The sequence below is a fragment of the Ictalurus furcatus genome, chromosome 8, assembly GCF_023375685.1.
Source record: "Ictalurus furcatus strain D&B chromosome 8, Billie_1.0, whole genome shotgun sequence".
Classification (NCBI taxonomy): Eukaryota; Metazoa; Chordata; class Actinopteri; order Siluriformes; family Ictaluridae; genus Ictalurus; species Ictalurus furcatus.
Genome location: NC_071262.1, coordinates 16,589,116 through 16,605,933, shown reverse-complemented (window position 1 = coordinate 16,605,933; position 16,818 = coordinate 16,589,116). Strand labels below are relative to the sequence as shown.

The 16,818-nt window shown below is 40.2% G+C and overlaps 1 protein-coding gene across 5 annotated transcripts in view; it reads left to right on the top strand.

Moving 5' to 3' along the window:
* Nucleotides 1–16,818, top strand: part of atp8a1 (ATPase phospholipid transporting 8A1) — a 157,916-nt gene that overhangs the window by 33,890 nt on the left and 107,208 nt on the right. For 3 of the 5 annotated variants that reach the window (XM_053631096.1, XM_053631093.1, XM_053631095.1), the window contains exons 4-8: nucleotides 6,278–6,376; nucleotides 8,657–8,702; nucleotides 8,841–8,881; nucleotides 12,517–12,590; nucleotides 16,466–16,535. In XM_053631096.1, coding sequence (XP_053487071.1) covers nucleotides 6,278–6,376; nucleotides 8,657–8,702; nucleotides 8,841–8,881; nucleotides 12,517–12,590; nucleotides 16,466–16,535 — 330 coding nt within the window. Of the gene's footprint in view, nucleotides 1–6,277; nucleotides 6,377–8,656; nucleotides 8,703–8,840; nucleotides 8,882–11,773; nucleotides 11,848–12,516; nucleotides 12,591–16,465; nucleotides 16,536–16,818 lie in introns of all 5 variants that reach the window. The other 2 variants (XM_053631097.1, XM_053631094.1) reach the window with 1 other exon arrangement.

Here is a 16,818-nt window from a genome sequence, read left to right as displayed (position 1 = left end):
CACAGGGAACCTGCCTTTTGAACAGTTTTCGTGCCGTCACTAACGTAAGAGCCGAGAATGCAGAGTAAGATTCTGTTTCCTGTCTTTTATTGTCATTAGACAACAGTGCTATCAGTCGTTCTCTTCATCCTTCAGGGCACATTAAGCTTGCGTATTTCCACCCACTTTATTACTTTACATTATGCAGAAAAAAGTTTATAATATATTACAGAGACTGTGTTATGATGGCCATCATGGTTGTGGTTGTTTAAATGAGATCTCACGTGGATAAAGAGCACTTAGATTTAATGAATCCATTTATTGGTTTCATAGATCAGAAGTTCCGACTGCAACGTTTCATATACATTACTGCTGCAGGGTTCATACAAGGTGCTTAAAGTGCTTGAATTGGGCTTTTTTGAAATTTAAGCACTGGAAAACCTTGAAAATAGCCAAAATGCAAAAAAAAAAAAAAAGTGCTTAAATGACAACAAATCAAAAAATACGAAATCGCTAAAAAGTTGTTTATTTTCGATGGAAAACAATGTTTACATCCTTTCACTTTAAAATATGACACCCCGCTGCAACATACGTAAAACATACATATGCAAAATACAGTATGTGAGCACAGAGATTAGGAGAGAAGTAAACGGATGTAAACAGCTGACACTAGGCAGACTTTCCACTGAAAGTTGTTGGAACAGTGCTCCTGTCACTCACCTGGAGTATACCTATGTCATGGTGAAGACGAAGCAATGTCTGGGAAATGTAAATTCAGTCCAGCATGGCTGGACAAGGTGCCATATAAAAATTGGTTGTATTTTATTATTATGATTTTTTTTTTTTTTTTTTAATTTAAAAAGACAAAATAAAGATTGTTTGAATGACCTCTCTTGTAGGGAGCACGGTGACTTAGTGGTTATCATGTTTGCCTCACACCTGCAGGGTTGGCAGTTTGCTTCCCAACTCCGCCGTGTGTGTGCAGAGCTTACCCGTTCTCCCCCCGCTTCGGGGATTTCCTCTTTGTACTCTAGTTTCCTCCCCCAGTCCAAAGACATGAGTTGTCGGTTGATTGGCATTTCCAAATTGTCCGTAGTGTATGAATGGGTGTGTGTGTGTGTGTGTGTGTGTGTGTGTGTGTGTGTGTGTGTGTGTGTGATTTGTGATTGTGCCCTGCGGTATCCCCCACCTCTTGTCCTGAGTCCCCTGCAATAGGCTCCAGGTCCCGTGACCAATGTGTAGGATAAGCGGTAGAGAAGATGGATGGATGGATGGACATCTCTTGTATAATCCTTGAAAACAAAAAAAAATGGTGCTTGAAAAGTCCTTGAAAGTCCTGGAATTTCTTTATGAAGAATCTGTATGAACTCTGCTGCTGTCAGTCCCTAATGCTGTCTGGTCTTGGTTGTAAATGATGTTAATATGTTCAGCAGTGAGAATGATATGCCGAGTTCTTGAAGGTTAAGCAATATGATTAAAAAAATTAAAACATTTAAAAATATATAATTGCATTATACTAATAGACATTTTAACAATATACAACAAGGGTGGACAAATCATAAATTGATTAGCTAGCCAACCAGCCAAGTAAAAACTCCAGTATGCTGCCTAGGCCTGTGTTTTGGTTGCCTGGAAACTGACAACAGAAAAGTAGTGTATACTTTAGTATACAGTATATGGCCAAATGTTTGTGGACACCTGACCATTACACCAGTATATGGGTCTAACTTAAACTGTTGCCACACAGTTGTATAGGATGTCTGTGTATGCTGTAGCATTACCGTTTCCCTTCACTGGAACTAAGCGGCCCAAACTTGTTCCAGTATGACAGTGCACCTAAGCACAAAGCGAGCTCCCCACAAATTTCTAGTGGAAAGCCTTCCCTGAAGAGTGGAGGTGATTATAACAGTGAAAGGGGGACTAAATCTGGAATGTAAAGTTCCAATAGCACATATGGGTGTGATGGTGAGGTGTCCACAAACTTTTGGTCATATAGTGTATACACAGTCGGGTCCATAAGTGTTTGGACAGTGGCTCAATTTTCAGAATTTTGCCACTGTACACCACCACAATGGACTTCAAATGAAGCAATCAAGACATGATTGAAGTGTAGACTTTCAGCTTTAATTCAAGGGGTTTATCCATGATATTGCATTAACCGTTTAGGAATTACAGCCATTGTTTTGCAGAATCCCTCCATTTTCACAGGCTCAAAAGTAATTGGACAAACCAACATAATAATAAATATTAAGATTATTATTATTTTTTTAATACTTGGATGCAAATCCCGTGCAGTCAATGACTGCTTGAAGTCTGGAACCCATGGACATCACCAAATGAGTTTCCTCACTTGATGTGCTTTGCATGGCCTTTACTGCAGCTGTCTCCCATTGCTGCTTGTTTCTGGATCTTTCTGCCTTCATTTTTGTCTTCAGTAAGTGAAAAGCACGCTCAATTGGGTTGAGATCATTGGTCAACATTTAAGAACATTTAATTTTTCGATTAAGAAGCTCTTGGGTTGCTTTTGCTGTATGCTTTGGGTAATTATCCATCTGTTCTGTGAAGTGCCATCCTATCAGTTTTGCAGCATTTGACTAACTGAGCAGAAGGTATAGCCCTATATGCCTCAGAATTCATCCTGCTTCTTTTATCAGCAGTCTCAACATCAATAAACGGCACTGACCCAGTCGCAGAGGCAAAATTGCTGTCCAAATACTTATGGCCCTGGCTGTATTGAGTATAAAATTTAGCACGTATGGACGAGCTGACCATTACCCTTTTGTGTTTGCCCATTGCCAAAGTCGGCAAGCTGTTAACCAACGTTCAGCTTTAAGCTGTGATGTTTTCTCTTCACATCACACAACATATTTTATGCGTTATGCTATATTGTAAAAATAAGTCAGGTTAGCATCTTAATTTTCTCTCATCATGTTTTACAGCTATGTTAGTGCATGTTGTGCTGGTAGGAGTGTTATGTTTTTTTTTTTGTTTTTTTTTTGGTTGCATTTTATTTTGCCCTGGTTTATTTCCACATGCCTGTGTGTTAGTAATAACTAGTAATGGTAATAACTAGTAAAAGTGATGTAGTAGGCCATGTGATTTTAAATGTGTAGCACATGCTATAACAAACTTAACCACTTTGATGCACATTTTGGGTAAATGTCCATAGCAAATAAAAATTGCTGTATGTCAATACTGTTTTTCTTTCCACTGTTGTTGAATGATGGAAAAAAAAAAAACCCCACTGATCAATGCTACCCTACTGAACCTACTTGTCTGATGTAAACTATAAAAATTAATGTCCTGGATTCGACCTAATTTGTCCACCCCTGCGTATTGTACATGTCTGTATATTCAGATTCGCCAATAAAACAGTAGTGCTGCGTTTATAGATGCAGTAGTTGATATTTTTTATTGCTTACTTGTACATATAACCTGGAAGATCTGTAGAACCTGATTTAAAAAAAAAAAAAAAAAAAACACCCATTAAGCCGTGCTCTAAGGAAAAGTGTATTAACTCGCTGAGAAACCCTGTTTGAAAACCTGACTTCTGGTCTGGAATGCTTGTTTGTGTTTGGATGCGCCTCCTGTCAGTCATTTTATAGACACTCTGCAGGCCACAGTAGATCCTTGGGGCGGAGCTTCATAAATATGAGCGGGAATCATTCAAATATTGAACACCCCTACAGTTGCAATCAAAATTCTTCAACCACCACTGCAAATCAGGTTTATTTTCAAAATTGACAGACTTTCAGCTGTTTGCAATGAACAAATCAAACCAAAGCAATTGAAATAGTTCAACACAACGAATGTTTCAAGTGGTCTCCCCAAATTCAACTGAAAATGAAACTTATAATGACTTCTCCAGTTTCAAATTATTCAACCCTCTGAATAGAATCCCGCAGAACAGCACAAATATGCAAAACGGGTGTCTCAAGCACACCTGATGCAACTAATCAAGGGCTTCATTAGTTGCACCAGGTGTGCTTGAGCTGGAAAACATGAAATACCTGGCTAGGGGTAGAAACTATTTGAAATACCTGGAAGGGCAGAAAAAGAAAGCTATACAGCTTTCTACAGCTGCAACCAGATTTCTGAGAAGGCAGGTTGTAAAAAACACTTGAGTGACTGCAAAAGACCTGCAGCAAGACTTTCAGTGACCACAGTAAGGTGCGTACTAAATGCAGAAGGTTTCCATGCCAGAACTCCAAGTTGTCCAAGCACAAGAAAATTTGGCTCAAAATCCTATAAATAAGCCACAGAACTTTCCAGCACGATGGATCAGCGGTATGTCTAGAGGAAGAACACCCAGTCAATCATGGTGGTGGCTCGGTGATGCTCTGGGGCTGCTTTGCATCCTCTGGCACTGGAAACCTGCAGCGTGTGGAAGGCAAGATGGATTCATTGAAGTATCATGAAATCCTAGGAAAAACGTCATGCCGTCTGTGAGGAAGCTGAAGCTTGGGCGTCATTGGACTTTCCAACAGGACAATGATCCCAAGCATACCTCAAATTCCATCAAGGCTTGGTTGGAGAAGAAGTCCTGGAAGATTCTACAGGGCCATCACAGTCACCTGACTTGAACACCATAGAAAATCTCTGGTGGGATTTGAAGAAGGCAGTTGCAGCATGCAAACTCAAAAATATTACTGAACTGGAGGCCATTGCGCATTAGGAATAATGAGTCTTTATTTATCACGTATACATATGCACAGTGAAATTCTTTTCTCCGCATACCACAGCATGTCAGGAAGCTGGGGTTAGAGTGCAGGGTCAGCCATGATACGGTGCCCCTGGAGCAGAGAGGGCCTTGCTCAAGAGCCCAACAGTGGCAGCTTGGCAGTGCTGGGGCTTGAACCCCCGACCTTCTGATCAGTAACCCAGAGCCTTAACGACAAGCCACCACTTCCCCCTTATGTTATATTAGAAATCTTAAAAATTAGGGATGCACCGGAATGAAAATTCTTGGCCGAAACCGAATAGAATGACAAACGTGGCCAAAGGCCGAATACCGAACACGTTTTTTCGTGTTTTTTGCATTTATTTTGCCATTTTTTTTCACCATTGCATAAATTAAATAGTCAAAATGTGCTTTTTACTATTTTGTCTTGCTTTGCAAAGAAAAAAATCAATTACAAAAACTACAATTTCAAAATATTTATTTAACACTGAACATTTTTTTTCATTCCAGCGGGCATAGGCTACCAACAAGGCACAATATAACTTAATAAAAATATTTTAATTAATCTCCAAATCTTTGAGCCCCTGTTGAATAGCCTATGTTAGGCCTATAACTGACTGCTGAAAGAATGTAACACTCTGTAGACTACAACAAAAAAGTGCATTGACAAGAGTGCAAAAAATGGTTCTATCCGGTTCTATACGGCGGATTATATTGGGGATATATACCGCTCGCGTCCCTGTACACCTCGCGGAGTATTATAGTAGATATAGTATAGTTAGATACGTTGTTAATGTTATGTTACCTTAAATAAATACGTCATTATCTGCTTGTGTACTCTACTCCCTTACGTCTCGCGACGTGACCGAATACTCCGGAACAGAAACAAAACAAACGCACGTGTCCACAGTAAACAATGTCACGGTTGTCAACATCTGTAGAGCATGCGCTCGTGCACGTAGCTCATGTATGCGCGCGCCCCCTCATCGCTCTGAGTGCGCTGCCGGCAGTGGAGGTCGTGAAATTCGAGCATCTCACTTTGGTTGCTAGGCTATTTGGCGCGTCATCAAACACGTCATTGTTCGGTCAAATTTATTCGCCTTTTCACTTATTTTTTGCTATTTTCGGCCGAATAATTTCAGTTGCCGAACATTCGGTGCATTCGTTGGATTCCTCAGGAATCTAAGATTTCAGTTGAATTTGGGGAAACCACTTGAAGCATTCGTTGTGTTGAACTATTTCAATTGCTTTCGTTTGTTTTGTTCTTTGCAAACAGCTGAAAGTCTGTCAATTTTGACAGCAAACCTGGAATGAGGGTTGAATAACTTTGTAATTGTTAGAGTCTTGGTCTGGGGGCGTGGCAGCGGGGGTGTTTGGCTAAGGTTCACACAGAGAGCTCAAGGAGAAACATGTCCTTCCATCTAGCTTGCTGGAGAGGAGAGCATCATGAAGGACACAGTCTTTTATTCACCACTGAGTTGCTGAACATCAGAAATTCACACCGATTTCAGGTGTGATTTTGTGTGAATTGAACTTTGACAGATTCGATGTCCTTGGTTTTCCAGATGGATGAGCAGGAGCAAGCAACATTAATGTATATGCTTATGTGTATTTCAGCAAATTCCGGATGTTTCTCCGACTGGACGATGGACCACGCTGGTGCCGTTGCTCTTCATCCTAGTGGTGGCGGCAGTGAAGGAGGTGATCGAGGATCTGGTGAGAAGCCTGCTCCTTTTCAGAACCAATAAATAGCCATTTTGGTTGGACCATTCTGGTTTGGTACTATGTACCATGATGGTGTGCTTTTGATGGCTAATCCTGTCAACATGGACCAGAATCTCAAAAGCATGTTCCCAACATCTTGTGGAATCCATGCCATGATATTTTTAATAAAATAGTTCAATAATTGAGGCTGTTTTGATAGCAAAGGGAGGCCCTACCCAGTATTAGTATTGTGTTCCTAGTAAAGTTCTCAGTGACAGTATATTGCAATAGAGAGAGCCATGCTTGAAAAGTGTGGGCTGTAAGATATAGGCACGTTTCAGGAACCTTTTTCGTCAGTTCTCCTCTCGTTGTGAAATATTTCATCTTAAACGGTACAAGAGGAAAGCTGCTGATCTCTGAACAATCCACTTCATCACTGTGACGTGTGATGAGCACATCTCGGGTATGGATACATCTAAGCAGTTACATGATCGCTCCAGACCGGATCCTGTGGTCAGACAAACCAGCAGAGGGTTTTTAGTTTCTTCTAATAGGCAGAAGTTTGTAAGGTCAGTTTAATGAGCATTAGGGTAAGTACCACTCTTACAATACCACTCCTATTCTCCTGTCATTGTTTCTTAAAGAAATAATCAGTTGAGTGCATTTATATCATCTTTGTTCATGTCACATGGACATTGTTATTCATTTCAGATCCTATATTTCTGTGTGCTGAAATATAAAAAAAGGTTTCAGAATTGAAGTGAATCTAGAGTGCTTGGTCATAATCTGGCCTGTCACGTTTGTGTCTGTGTGAGCCTCTCAAACAAAGATATGACTCACAAACCCTCAGGCGATTTTATACACACACACACACACACACACACACACACAATGCTGTAATGAAACATTTTAATGTAGTGGTGAACTGGTCTGCTTAGATTCTCTCACTCTCTCTTTGTCTGTCTTTCTCTCTATTGCCCTTTTGCAGTAGATAGACATAGATAGAGAGAGACAGGGAGAAAGAGTCGGAGACTCGTAGACAGAGCGCAGAGAGCTAGAGAGAGACATGCAGATTCAGAGAGACGGACACCCTAGAAAAGAGACACAGACAGAGAGATAGACAGAGATTCAGAGAGAGAGGGAGAGAGAGAGACGGCTAGAGACAGGCAGATACCAAAAGACAGACACCCTTGAAGAGAGAGAGAGAGAGACACACAGCAAGTCAGACACAGACGGAGGGAGACCAAGAGACAGACATGCTTGGAGAGAGAGAGTGAGAGAGACAGAGAAAGGTACACACATGCTCTCTAAGAGAGAGGAAGGCTGAGAATAAAAGAGGGTATGGAAGGAAGGAAGAAAGTGAGCAGAAGGGGAGGGAGATAATGTTTCCAGCACTGCAGTAGTGTCTGGAAGAAGATGAATGGGCTGTGAGCGGGGGGTCTAACTTTTGACTTTTCCTTGCGCAGTGAGTGGAGAAGTGATTCAGACTATTCATTAAGCTCTGCAGTAGCAGGCAGGGGGCTATGATTCCATACAACCCAGAATAGAGAGAGGAAGGGAGAGATAGATGGGGGGGGGATGGGGACAGAGAGAGAGATTGGGACACACAGAGAGAGATGGGGACAGAGAGAGAGACAGACAGACAGACAGAGAGAGATAGATGGATATGGGGACCGAGAGAGAGAGATGGGGACACACTGAGAGAGAGATGGGGAGAGAGAGAGCGAGAGAGATGGGGACAGACAGAGAGAGAGAGAGAGAGAGATGATGATGAAAGAGATGCTCCCATGGCAACCTGTGGTAATTAGAAAGCTCTCAAAGTGGAATGAGAGGGAGCAGAAATGCTGCTTGAATCTCCTCTATCCCTCTATCCTCACAGCTTCAGTTTCTCCCTAATCCAGAACGCCCCACACGGCTATAAGGTCCATAGTGTGTAATAAACTCTGCTTCATCACATTCACTCTCAGTCACGTCACCTGAATTTCATTCATTTCAAAAGAAGTTCCATGGTCATTTTGTAGCAATCTGAGCCAGCATTACTGTAAGACAGTGTTAGATGAAATTACTGTATTGCACAAACCGAATGGATGGCTGGATGGATGGTTGGATGGATGGATGAATGGCAGTTGGAAGCCACAGGCTAATCCGAAAGTCAAGCATATAACACTGTACAAGGCATCTCCAATGACCTTCTCTCATTCCTTTTTATACAAACTGTCCCTCCATACCTCAGTGCAGCTCATTATGGCATACACAGCATGTATAAACTTTTCTTTCCCCCCTCATTTACAGAAACGCCACAAAGCCGACAGCGTCGTGAACAAGAAAGAGACGCAAGGTACTGAGCACTGCGTATATGAACTTCTTTGGGTTTTCTGACTTTCATATTATGGTGTTGGAATAAAATGATGCTAATTCTTTTTATTTCTCTCCCTCTCTCTCTCTGTGTCTCGCTTTATTTGTATTTCATCCTCAGTGCTGAGAAATGGAGCCTGGGAGATTGTTCACTGGGAGAAGGTACTGCATCTCAGCAATTGGTGTCCATCATAAATAAGCAAAGATACTGTACAGTATTCATATAAATCCAGAGAGAGGAAATAAGAGAGACGGCGTGAGAGAGTCAGCATGGAAGGATGACGTGGAAGGATTTTCTTCTTTCTCTGTCTGTTCTTTCTGTCTTCACACAGGTCACAGGACTCTAACGAGGCCACTGCGTGTATGTGGTTACCATAGAAACTGTGAGATATCTGCGAAGGCAACATGTTTAGTGTGCATCCGTAAAGAGAAATATAATTAATGTTTTGAACGTAAACCAGGTTTAAAAAGGGAAGACAGACCAGACCACTCACGTGCTAGCAATCCTACCAGTGCAGCACTCTAATGTTAACCGCTCAGCTGTACACGTTCAAGAGATACTCCGTTTTTAACCTGCTTCTTTTGGAGTTTATGGGCATTCCCCATGGACAGTCATTTCTACATGTTTCCCTGCACCAACAAAACACAAACCTGTTTACTCAGTGCATGCATAAGGGCATTTCTTAAATATATAGCTGTCACTATGCATTATTTCAAGTTTATACAATCCCCTTTTTTTCAGAGATGGGACTAGTATTTCCTGAGGCAATAATTTGCGGTTATTTGTTACAAACTTGGCGCAGAGTAAACACGAAATTGCCTTGGTTTCACTTTATCTAGAGGTATTTTGAAGTTAAGCATTCTCTCATGCCTGTCACATTCTAGCACCTCAGAGCGTAACCATTATCGCTTTGAATTTGCATCGTACAGTACGTGTATAAGGAATAAAACCTGAGCAGACCTGCCGTTTATAGGAAAATAACCAACATCATGGTGGTACGATGCGCCGTGAGATTATTTTCCAATCACAGATTTCCTGAAACGCGTTATTCGTCTTGTACCACAGCATGTAACAGTTTTCCAACGATTACCATTTTATCTTCATTAAAGAATGCCCCGTCGTACTGATCAGTTTTATCAGTATAGTTACCACAGTGTTGCTGAATTCTCGAATCTGATTCATTTCATATAACAGCAGCTCTGACAGTAGTTCCAGCTGCAACATTTAAATAGGTTTATATTAATGCGCTAGTTCTAGCACATTATCGTTTCAGCTCGTTCACAGGGACTTGAATGGCAGAAGGTCCATATAAACTTAAATTTTTTTTTCAGGATTCATAATAAAATCATAAAATAATTGGAATAAATCATAATTGTTGATGTGGAGAAGATTTGTGTTGGTAGATGTTTACGTAACATTATGGAAGGAGTCTCCCGTGTCACCACTTTGTCACATCCAGTAGGGTTCACGACGGTTTTATTTCCGACACTGGAGCCTCCTTCCAAAAATGCTAAATAAAAATCAACAATTACACGAGGTTTTTAAATCAGTTTACAGTTGAGGTCATATGTTGACATACGCCTTGCAGAATCTGCAAAAAAAAAAAAAAATAATAATTTTAATAAAAAGGGATCGTAAAATAGTTTTTAAATTTTTTTATTTAGTCCTGCCCTGAGTAAGCTATTTCACATAACAGATGTTTACATATAGTCCACAAGACACAATAATAACTGAATTTACACAAATGAACCAGTTCAAATGTTTATATACGCTTGATTCTTAATACTGTGTGTCGTTACCCGGATGATCAGCGACTGTGTTTGTTTTGTGAAAGTTGTTCATGAGTCCCTTGTTTGTCCTGAGCAGTTAAACTGCCCACTGTTCTTCAGAAAAATCCTCCAGGTCCTGCACATTCTTTGCTTTTCCAGCATGTTCTGCATATTTGACTCCTTTCCAACATCATATAGCCTGTGTTGGAAAGGGATCAAATATGCAGAAGATGCTGGAAAAGTAAAGAATGTGCAGGACCTGGAGGATTTTTCTGAAGAGCAGTGGGCAGTTTAACTGTTCAGGACAAACAAGGGACTCATGAACAACTCTCACAAAACATAAACACAGACGCTGATCATCCAGGTATCACAGTATTAATAATCAAGGGTACAGGATGTAAACTTTTGAACTGGTTCATTTGTGTAAATTCAGTTATTATTGTGTTTTGTGGACTATATGTAAACATCAGTTATACGAATAAGCTTCTTCAGGACAGTACTAAATAAACAACAAACTGCAATTTTCATGTTGGGTTTTTTTGCAGATTCTGCAAGGGGTATGTAAACTTCTGACCTCAACTGTAAGTGGAGTGTCCACCATAAAATCCCTGTGCAAGTTTTTACTACAGAAATGATAACGAGGGCATTAATATACACACGGGATTTGCTTGGAATCTGACACTATTGTCAGAACTGCTGTGTTTAGAAAATGAACCAACATTGTCTGAACAGTCAGAATTGAGAATTTTACAGCGATGTGTTGTTTCTTCACAGGATTTAACAAGTGTTGCCTCAAACCTTAAACACAGTTTCCAGGTTTTCTTTTCTCAGTACAGGGGAGCGTGCAGAAATGCCGTAGATGGAGACTGGGTAAAAAAACACGAGCGTTTCTTTACGAGTAGACTAATATGTTTAGCGAGCAAACCTTTCAATCTGTGGTGTAAATATTCTTCTCTGTGCCTCTAATGACACTTTCCCAGGATATAACCCCATGAATTGTGAAAGATGACTAATGCTGTGGTCTTTTGTTTTTCCCCCATATCGCAGCGGGCATATAAAACTAGCTGTCTGTTTGATTCATAACCTGCTAAGAAGTAGCTTTTCCCCCCCTCCAGCTGTGTTAAATGAAATGATTAGAAATGTATACTCGGACAAAGAAATATGTTTCTTCCTAAACGTCAGGAATTCTGAATTTAAAAAACTTTTTTTTTTTTTCCTCCGCCCATCAGACACCTGGAGATTCGATGTAACACTGTTTATGAATAACTAGTGTGTTTCTTACAGGTAGTGGTGGGGGATATAGTTAAAGTAAATGGCAAAGATTACGTCCCTGCAGACACTATACTGCTGTCCTCCAGGTAGACACGTGCACATTACTGCTGGTATAAGCAGAGACGTTGCCCATTCATCACACCCCCATCATGTTCAAACACCCTGCAAAAGGAAGTGAGGCACATTCTACACAGTAGCATACAGTATAAAGACGATGTTTAGAATACCCGAGTATTAAATGACTACTCCTTAGTTTGCAGTTGGTTGGTGAGGAGAAGGCATCCTGACCACACTGCTCAAAACCTCACTTCCTTCACAAGGTGTTCTGCCACTGAGTAACGCTCTCAGGACGTGTCTGCTTAACATTTTTTTCCTTTTCATTCTCAAAATCCATTCCTCAACCTGCTCTAAATCTGGACAGAGTCCTCATTCGTGCTAGCATAAGGCGGATTTATGGGCCGTCCCTGATTTATTTTGTTTCGTTCGCTAGCTATATAAAAGCTTTACCCCACCATGTTATTTATTGGTTTGGCATTTAAAAAATTTATTTTTATTTTTTTTGAGATGGCTTTTGAGAACGAAAACCGGAGCTAGACGTCGTGTCTCCTTCCTCTGTACAAATTAAACATGTGTCTGTGTCTCTCTCTCTTCCCCTTGTTTGGGTCTGTGCACTCTTTCCCCTCAATCTTTGTTCATTACCATCACCACCACCTCCACTTCCACCCTACCCCGCTGGGACTGCTGGGTAATTTAAGGTGGCAGTAGGGGAGGTAGTGCGAGCCTTCAACGGAGATCACCTCCCAGCTGACCTCATCATTCTGTCGTCCAGGTCAGGAACAGTGACGGGCTGCATGAGCACTGCAGGGGTTTGGGGGAGGGGGGGGGGCTGGTTGAGCAGTGCACAGGTGGAGGGATGCTGCTGGTTTGACTTTTGCTTTTTTTTTTCTTCTCTCTTTTGGCCTTGAGCTTTCCGTGATTGTCTGGCTTGGCTGTCAAAGCTAATTATAATAACACTGATCTGATATTAGCAGGTTTAACTTCAAGTCATATTACAAGCATAAACTCAGACTTCTATGGGGAAGAAAAAAACGATTGTAATTAGGGATGCATCGATACCATTGTGAATAAGAGTATATATTTTTTTTGGTACTCGCTGACTCCGTTTACATGCACATCAATGTTGTGATATTAATCGGAATTTGGATAATATTCAAATTAGTATCGAGTTGTGTAAACGCCGCAATCCGATTGGCCAATTCAGATTAAGACAATATTCTGATTCCCACCGCTGGAATATACCTGTTTTAATTGGAAATTTGTTGCATGTAAACACCTTTATTCTGAAAATCCACTGAAAGGAGATACATGCTCGGTCTGCAAGGAATCGTGGGTGCTAATAGATGCTTGGATATAGGCTAGGTATTCAGGAAGGACAACTCGGGCATAATTACAGCAACCATTTATACAGGAATATTCCGATGCCTGACGCATGTAAACATCGTATTCGGAATATGGCTGCAATCCGAATATAGACCTTAAGCAGAATGTGATGTGTGTGTAAACATAGTCACCGATATAAATACTGATACAGATAGTAAAATGTGTAAACTACTTGGTAATAAGTAGAAAAAAAATCAGGGACATCAGAGAACATTTTATTTAGCTGTGTTTGTGTTTCGTAGTGGCCATGTTGAGCATCAGTGTACAAGTTTTAACACTTAGGCTGCTAAATTTATTTAGTAGTCTTAAATAAGGTGCATTAAGTATCTGCATTTGTTAACTGCAGTCTGCTTCACTTTGATTGTCTTAATCCATCGTGATGTACATCTAGATTGGCGTCGTCTGTACAAGTATGATTACACAAGCATGGTATCAGACTGGTACCTGATAATAGGTATCAGTACGGATGCATCCCTGTTTGTAATATGTACTGTATTTGCGTTTGTTATATGTGAAGTGCGCTTTAGTGAAACGCTTTGAGGAAAGTCTGTCGAATGGCTGTAAGTAGCGTGTACACCGAGTCGGTGCATGGCTGCATGCTGTCACGTTGCTCAATTAACACAATGCGGATGTGCACATGCGGTACATCTTTATTGCCGACGGTACACAGGGAAACAGACTCGGGGAAATGGACTAAAGGAACAGGAAACATTAGGGAACCGGGGCAACCAGAACTCAGAAAAAAACTAGAAAATACTAAATGTAAACAAATGTAATAAAAACGAGAACACGCAAACATAACCTGAATTGATGTAATGCTCCAACAACTGAGGAGGAAAGACCAGGGAAGTTAAATGGAGCACTAATCAGGCAGGGAAGATAACAAACACTTGGGCCGCGTCCGGCCTTATTACGCAGTAGGTGAAAAGCAGTACGTCAGAGGGGTAGTATGTCCGAATTCTCAGTAGGCGAGAAGTACCCGGATGGTATGCAGTATGCAACCGATTGCCACTACGCGAGTCAAAAGTCCCATAATGCAACGGGAGTGGTGCGGACAAGCTCAGAAAAAAAATGGCGAAAGACCATATACTAAATATTAATTTAAATATTAAACCTTGGATAAACAGGACTTGTTTAACAATACCCAAAGACATTGTTAACTTGTTGAAGGTTTAAACAAGACAACAGTTGTCACAGCGTTTGAAATCTTTGTGCCATCTCCATCATGCCTTAGCCGGCCAAGCTAATGGCAACGAATTTACCTCAACCTATAACCCCGCCCACATTCCATTACTAATTCAGTTCACTTTCCTGATGTGCCGTTAGTGCGGTCGCTTTAATCTGGTGGTCCATTTAATATCTTTGTGTTTATGATGACGGCGAAGGTCACATGACAATTCCAACATGGCGGATGTAGTATGTCCGGGATTGTATACGTACTACACACACACACACCGATTAGTACGTACTATTTGAACGGCTGTGCAGTAGGTAATGCATCGGATGCAGTACGCACTGTCACAGTACACGATTTTGGACGCAGCCATGGGTATGGTTACACAGGAAATGAGCGAGACAACAGAAGTTGTTCTGTATGGGGGCCTTCTAGTGGTCTGGAATGGAACTACCCCTTGGGGGTATGACCGAACGTTTACATACCCCTTGCAGAATCTGCAAAATGTTATTATTTTTTTAAAAGAGGGATGATGATAATTTGCATGTTGTTTATTTAGTCCTGCCCTGAATAAGCTATTTCACACAACAGATGTTTACATATAGTCCACAAGACACAATAATAACTGAATTTACACAAATGAACCAGTTCAAAAGTTTACATACGCTTGATTCTTAGTACTAAACTTTTGAACAGGATGATTGGTATAAATGTTTAAAAATTTTGTTTAAAGATTTTTTTTTCTTTTCCATATAGTACTGCCCTTCAGAAACTACATACGATATTTACATGTTTCCCAGAAGACAATATCAATTTACATTGAACATCCTGTTCAAAAGTTTACACCCCCATGTACCTTTTGTAATAGTTGTGTAGGAATCCCTCATACTGTGTGAAAAGATGGATCTCAACACCATATAGTCACTGTTGGAAAGGAGTCAAATATGCAAAAGATGCTGGAAAAGTAAAGAATGTGCAGGACCTGGAGGATTTTTCTGAAGAACAGTGGGCAGTTTAAATGCTCAGTACAAACAAGGGACTCATGACTCTCAGCTATCACAAAACATAAACACAGACGCTGATCATCCAACACACAGTATTAAGAATCAAGCGTATGTAAATTTTGAACTGGTTCATTTGTGTAAATTCAGTTATTATATGGACTATATATAAACATGTTATGTGAAATAGCTTATTCAGGGCAGTAGTAAATAAACAACTAAATGCAATTTTTAAGATCCCTATAATTATAATTATTTTTATTGTTAACATTTTGCAGATTCTGCAAGGGGTATGTAAACTTATGACCTCAGTGGTACACTGTATCTGTGATCTGTTGAAGAATTGAATAGAATAGAAAAGACTGGAACACATCATAGACAGTGTAGAGGATGTACTTTTGATACGCCATTGATGCATTTAGTTAGAAGTGAGACCATTTTGGACATTGTTGTGCAGCTGAAAGACAGAATTGGATATTTATACCTTTAAAAGCGTAACGCGTGAGCCGAGAGGATCAGGTTCTTTGACTATGATATTTTATTTAACACACGATTTGAAACATTTTTTGCACTTTTGTGTTCTAGGCATTACACTTCTCGCATTCAGTGTTAACGTTCCATCTGTGTGCTGTTTCGCTGTGCTGCATTCTCCTTTGTTGCATGATTGTGTAACTAAACTCTAGACAACAGCTCAATACAAGACTTTCCTAATAAACAAAGATGTCAGCATGATGCATTATGTGAGGGCTTTGTAGATACGTAGAAGTGAACAGGTTTAGACGGGGTTTTTTTTTGTTTGTATCTGCAGAAATGTTCAATTCTTTGTGGGTTAAAAACAAGACGATTACTGTATGTTGTGGACCTGACGTCTTTGGTTGTTAGTCTTGGATTTAGCTGTTTCACCAGCCCACATTGTAACCTAATAAATCATAGAAGTGTCCAGACTTTCAGTGTGTAACATCTCTGTGATTTGGATGTTATTACTTTTAAAGATATTGTTTACAGTGTCTATAGTCTGATCATTAGTTATAAACAAGTTGTCTGTAATGGGAAATTTCCTTTTTAATTACATCATTTACTATGTTTTAGCGAACCTCAAGCGATGTGTTATATAGAAACCTCAAACCTGGATGGAGAAACAAATCTTAAAATCAGACAAGTGAGTATTTTTGCCTTATATATATATATATATATATATGTGTGTGTGTGTGTGTGTGTGTGTGTGTGTGTGTGTGTGTGTGTATTTATTTATTTATTTATTTATTTATTTATAATGTGATGCAATATAATACAATACATAATTTTTAGTGAGTGAAAATTATTGAAATGTCATTCAGTCTAACAATGATACAAGGCAATAGACTCAGGTGTGGCATCTGCTTGGTTGGAATTAAAACCTGCACCCACACTGGCCCTTTCCAGATAAGATTGGACACCCCTGG